The following is a 6,864-nucleotide window of genomic DNA, read 5'->3' as shown; positions in this document are numbered from 1 at the left end:
TTTCTCCTGACGGAGTCACAAAAAGAGTGGCGAAATATTGAGATATAACACATAGAGTTTCATTTCCCAAAGACCGAATTGCCGATATTCAAAACTACAATTTAACACAGTACGGTCGAAAATATTTGTACAAATATATACATACATATATATATATATATATATATATATATATATATATATATATATATATATATATATATATATATATATATATATATATATATATATATATATATGAGGCACTACAGGCCCTAGAAGCCCTTGGCTTAGATATTCTTGACTAATTTCTTCCACTTTTTGCGGTCCTGTACTTGTCCTTTCCAGTCTCTTATACCAATTCTTCTAGGTCAGTCCGGACGACATCAAACCACTTCCTCCGTGGTCTCCCTCTTGTTTTCTTCCCTTGCCCTCATGCTAATAAAACTAATAGAATGTTTCTTTCTTGTGGCTGTGACATTCGTAAAATATGGTCAATCCATCTAACTCTCTGTGCCTTGATTTTATGAGTTAGTTTAGGTTTCTTATACGTCTCCATTAGCTCCTGGTTCCTTCTTCTGCGCCATTTCTCGTTAGCCTCCTTTATACCATCAAAAATTTTTCTCAACATTTTTCTCTCCCAAATCTCTAGCTTTTTTCTTCTTTCTGGTTCATTGTCCAAGTTTCACATGCATACAACACCGTTGGTTTTTTCAGTATGGATTTTTCATACGCTCGGATCTTGGCTGCCCTGGACACGTTTTTTGCCTTCAGTAGTACGTTTAATGCACCTACTGCTTTGCTACCTTTCGTCAACACTTTATCTATCTGTCTCTATTCGTCTCCTCTATTTGTTGTTACTCTAAGGTCCTCAAATTCAGTTTCCTTCTCAAATTTATAATCTTTGTCATTTGTCCTTAAAGTAATCCGCTTATTTTCTTCAGCATGTTCTCCTTTCATTTCCATATACTTGGTTTTTCCTTGGTTTATAGTCAGGCCATATATTTTGCTTCTTCTTCAAATTTCTTGAACATTTTTTGAAGTTCTACTCTTGAACGTGTCTTGACAATTTTAGGATAATTTAAGGAAACAATTATTGTTAGTTGACCGGCATTATACCGGTCAAGTTCTAGATATTACCTTATTATTGATATTGATTATTGATATTGCTATTGATTATTAGGTTAACTATTGTTTTGATTTCTTTAGATATTTTAATCAGATTCATATTCTTGAAAGTCTACTTCAACAGTCAAGTCTTCTTCGATTTCATCTTCTTCCTCTTCCTCTTGCTGGATGTTCAAAAATTGTTCAAATATGACTGAGTCATTGGCCTCTTCATTAAAATCACAGGAGTCTTCCGCTGTTGTACTAAACTGGACATTTGAGCAAGACTGACCTTGGCAGTTGGTACACACTAGAGAACACAGCAACCCGACTTTTTTACATCCACATTTGGCACTACAACCGTTTTTGCAATTGCAAAAAATAGTGTTAAGGAGTTTTTCTGGAGCATGTGGGAGTAAGGTTTTAATCGGTTCCAGAGTATTATCTATTAATTACAACCCCAGTCTTCTGGATTCAGTTCATTGCCTAGCCATGTTTGAACTTGATAATATACTCGATACAAATGTTGAAAAGCAGATGCTGATGTTGGAGGAAGACATTGTGATAGTTGTATTTGTTTCTTGTTTCGCGTATTTTTTACAAAAGTTAAGTATCGGTATTTATCAAGACAAATAATTTTTTTGGAGCTCCATAAACCGCAAGAAGAAAGCGAATTCCTTCCGTAATTATTGTTTGCGGTGTAGAATCTAGTTCTGTAAAAACTTTACAGCAGTCAGTCAAATCTTTTTTTTTTTCGAATAATTTAAGTACTGACGTTTTGCCCCTTCTGTACATTGCGGACGTAATGTCGCAGCCGGTTATCGCATGTAAAAATAAAATTTACTTTTGGCATTTGGGATAAGCCGATAAACTATTCGAAGAATATATCTCTGTTGACTGTTGAGCCCTTCCAGGTTTCAGAAAATAAATAACTTTATCTACTGGAGTCCTTGCAGTAATCAGTACCAACAAATCAACATCTTCACCAACTACAATTGTTGTGTTTGTTGCCTTAAATTTTTCAATTGCTGTCTCAATTATAAGGACATCTGCGTCATTTTTAGCTTGTTTCACTTCAATATTCGCAGCTGTTAATTTGTCAGTTAACATGGAAATGAAACGAGATTTATTATTAATGTTGGCGAAAAATTGTTGTTGATTCGCTGGAACTGTTATATTTTCATCAAAGATAATCTCGAAACCCGATGATGTTTTTGTAGTTCGACGGATTTGTTCTGCAGCTTTAATATTCTTTGTAGAGTCATTGTAGCCGTCAAATACCACTGTCACTGTAAGCCCGTAATATCTGCGTAGATACTGAACATATTTATCAAAAATAACGCTAAAGGTTTCTTCTCGATCCCACACAACGTGATGTAGTAGGTCCCTCCATCAATAATGTAAGTAGCGTTTCTACGATCAACCTCAGTATTGACTGATTCAAAGCAATCATAAATTCCTGACTGTTGTTTTACGCATTCCAGCTGCATCGAAAAGTGATAAGGGGTAAGGAGCTAATTCATACTCAAAAATTTTTTCAATCTCATCCTCAAAAGCTTCAGTGATACTCATGCGTTGAAATAATAATACAGGATCTATAGCTACTTCTTCTTCGTGAACTTTCAAGGTGCTACTCGCAGCTAAAAGAGGGAGTACTTTTTCAGAGCGTTTTAATTTTATATTATTAAATGTTTCACCTGTCATTTTAGCCATTGAAGCAATCCCAACTTCACGAGCTTTATGGCAATTAATCTTATCATCAATAACAACTCCAGAAGCAATAGATATGATTTTATTAATTTTAGGAAAAGGATCATGTGATGAAAACCAGTCTAGAAGTTTTTTAATATCTTTAGCGTCTTTTATCAGCCGCGAGTCACTTGCATCTACATGCTGATCTGTTGTGTCCATTCGAACATTAGCAAGAACTTGCAACCCCTCACACACAGTATTCATTGCATGCATTCCGTAAACCCATTTACTTATCACACTTTCTTTCGTACTTCTTCCTCGAGAAATGCCCCCATGTGTTTTCATAGATTTCATCATCGATTGTTCAATAATCATATCTGTTGAAGTTCCACAACAAAGTTTATCAGAACGTCGAACAATAAAAAATCCTTCTCTAAACCTTTGATAAATACTAGGATCCATTACCTCGTTCAATTGAAGCATGTCTTGTAGGTACAAGTGCGCAGACTTAGCATAAGGTAAATGTCCAGATGCATGGAAATAAGGCAGCATTTCTTTCAAGGCCACGTGGATAGAGGAAATTCAGTTTGGGACTGATTACCTCTTGAAGAAATATTTTCAGAATAGTATAATATACTATATAAAAGAGACACAAATAAGCATTTATACTTGTCTTAAGGGCCACATATGTATATACGTGGCTTATATGTGCATATAATGTATAAAGTAACTTTTAAAATCGCGATATCTCAGGAATGGTAACTCTTAGGAAAAAAATTGTAAGAACCATTTTCGTAGAGAATGTTAAGATCTACAACTTTGGTTTATGGTTTTTTTTTTGATAAAACTTACCGTTTTCGAAAAAAATCCAAAAAATCTCAAATTTTGACTTTTGACCCCGAATAACTTTTGACACACACATGGGATCGATGGGGACTTTTTAAACTTTATTTATTATGGTATACCCTAGCTTTCCACCAAAATTTGGCTCTCCGGCAATTTTTGTTATTTGCCAAGCATTTTGATGTCTAAGTTGACCGGAATAATTTTGATCCATATCCATCCAATCCATATATTATTGTGCAAGCAATCTATATAGTGTAATAGGTAAGATTTGTAGCTTTGGGTTGTTCTTCTTTAAGCTATTAGGCTGGCGGCTGTTTTTTTTCTGGCAATTAAATATGTAGTTAAAATATTTATTTATACTTAGGTAAATACCGTTAAAGCAGGGCATAATATGGTATGTGTTAAAATTAATTTTATCAATTTTTTAATTACATTTAACCTCACAGGGACCCTCTCTGCTACCGCATGCTTGCATTAATAACTGATGTAGAATAGCTTTTATAATTAATATTGTTTTTTTTTATTTTTTTTTTAATTTTATGACTAGGGACATAATCCATTAGCCTATTCTGTTTTGATAAATAATTCAAGTTTTTTTTTAACAACTGTTATAGAGAGAACCCGTAACAACAATATAGATCTAATCTTATCTTGACTTATACATATATTTTTTATCTAGTACATAGCTACATATATATTTTTTTTATTTATCATATTCTATTTATTATTTTTTTTTATTTATTTTTTTTTGTTTTTTTTTCATTATTTTTTTTATTATTTTTTTTTATTTTTTTTTATTATTTTTATTTTTTTTTCTATTTTTTTTATTATCTTTTTTTTTCACGGGAAAGAAAAGGATAGCATAAGGTTGGGTTATTACATACGCCTAGGGGTCCATCAAGGCGACTTGCACAAAACTAAATTAGACCACGGATAGAAAGGGTAACAACTGGGTTAAAACAAAGGACTTATATCACTAACGTTTTACAATTTAAATAAATTTTTCCATTTACAAATTCAATTTCATTTCACGTATGTGGCGAAAAATTATTTCATATATATGCAAGTTGTTGGATTTTATTAAATTTAATAAATTAAAAGGTAGCATAATAGGAATTTTTTCACTATTGATATACTCATATATTTTTTTTACAAATTGGTTTATGCAACGTGTATTTAATGAACAATTTAAGACTAAATGCTCAATTGAGCCTTCTTCGCCACATTCGCAAAGTGGAGTTTCAGCTAAATTAATTTTAAATTTATGTAACGGAGACAGAGCACGGTTGAATGTTATTCTAGATAGTATCCTAATCATGTCTTTAATGAAATTTGAGTTTTTAAACCACGTAGAGGACTGTATTCTTGGTTTCACGCCTTTATAATAATATAATCCCTTGTTGGACAAATTGTACATTGTTTGCCATGAATTGATCATTTTTTTCCTTAAATGAGAAATTAGATCCTCAATTACACATTTATATTCTGATTCTTTAGATGGTTCATTATATTTGGCAATTTTGTCTACTATTTCATTGTTTATTAATCCACAATGAGCTTTTATCCAACAAAACATTATATTAGATCCTCTTATTTTAGTGTACCCACCAGATTTATAATTTCAGACAAAACATAGTTAAATCCAATATTATTAAAGTAAGAGCTATTTTGAATTTTTTGTATTGAACTTTTACTATCAGAGAATATGACGTAATTAGCTTTAGTTCCTGTCAAATTACTAATATATTTAAGTCCTTCTAATATTGCTATTAATTCAGCGGTGCATATCGAGGTGTTAATATTTAGATCTACTACTGTACTAAATTTCCGATCTGGATCGTAAAAGGCAGAAGTAACCTTTAGATCCGATTTAGATGCATCCGAATAAATATATGAATAATTAGGAAACATAGATTTTATGTCAGTTTGGAACATGCTATTCCGGATATATTGTGGAAATTCTGAGTAGTCTCTAAGATAACCTACTTTTATGTTGTCCAAATGTTCTAATTTTATTTTAAAACATGGTAATTCTCCCGAACTGGAAATGTCCTTACTATGTTGTATGCTTACGTATTTGTATGATTCGATCATAGGTATTGTAGGCTTTTTTCCAATATTCCTTGAATAGATCACAAATACTGAGGTCAAAGCATTTTTGTACTATAGGACTTTTTTGCAAACATTTTTAATAAAAACTTCTCAGTTAAGTATTCTCTTCTGAAATTTAGTGGAGATTCATTACATTCTACATTTAAATTTGAAATGGGTGTACTCTTAAGTGCACCTATACTGATTCTTAAGACTTTATTTACTAGCCTATTTAATTTTTGCAGGTGAGTCTTCGCTGCTTGACTATAAAAAATTGACCCATAGTCTATTATTGATCGAATATAAGCTTTATAAAAGGTAAGTGTAACATTAGGATCAGCACCCCAACTTGTATGACACACTGATCTTATTGCATTTAGTCCTTTTTCTGTTTTTGTTAGTAGGCGGTCTATGTGTTCTTTCCATAATAACTTCCTATCTATTACCATACCCAAATAATTAATGGATGATTGAACCTCAAAATTAACGTTATTGAACAGTATAAATTGTGGTAGTCTCTGTTTTTTGGAGAATATACATGCTTGAGTTTTCTTTGTAGAGATGTTTAGTCCTATGTTAAAGTAATAATCTTCTATTGTCGAAAACATTTCACTCATTATATTGATACCTTGATCGATTTCAACTTTAGATACATACATACACACATCGTCAGCAAACTGTAGAACGTTTCCTCTTTTATTAAATTGTTTATGTAAGTCTGAGGTATAAATGAGATATAGTAGAGGACTAAGGATGCTTCCTTGCGGTAATCCAACATTAGAAACTCTTGGATCCAATAATTCATTGTTGATTTGAAGTTGTAGATTCCTATTTGAGTATAATTGTATTATTTTTTTACCAAATTCACTGGGTATTCCTATTCTCTCCATTTGTTGGCAAAAGATATTTAATTTGATATTATCATATGCAGCTTCTACATCTATGAATACCGATACCAGGGATTTACGTTCAGAAAAGGATATATTAATATCTAGAATAAGGTTAGCTATATTTTCTGATGTTGATCTTAGTTTACGAAACCCATATTGTGTATCACTAATTTTGTTATTTTTCTGTAACCAGAATTCGAGTCTTCTCTTTACCATCCGTTCGAATGTTTTTAAAATACACGATCCTAACGAAATTCCT

At 32.0% G+C, this 6,864-nt stretch overlaps 1 protein-coding gene across 1 annotated transcript; it reads right to left on the bottom strand.

The window, feature by feature from the left end:
- Positions 1–2,535: 2,535 nt before the first annotated feature.
- On the bottom strand, positions 2,536–3,330 carry LOC126893059 (uncharacterized). Its single transcript, XM_050663000.1, has one exon. The coding sequence runs from the start codon at positions 3,328–3,330 to the stop codon at positions 2,536–2,538; it is 795 nt and encodes a 264-aa protein (XP_050518957.1).
- Positions 3,331–6,864: the final 3,534 nt, after the last annotated feature.

The sequence above is a fragment of the Diabrotica virgifera genome, chromosome 10 (genome assembly GCF_917563875.1).
Source record: "Diabrotica virgifera virgifera chromosome 10, PGI_DIABVI_V3a".
NCBI classification, from domain to species: domain Eukaryota; kingdom Metazoa; phylum Arthropoda; class Insecta; order Coleoptera; family Chrysomelidae; genus Diabrotica; species Diabrotica virgifera.
Note: the sequence above shows the minus strand (reverse complement) of the source record. Positions and strands in the feature narration are given on the sequence as shown.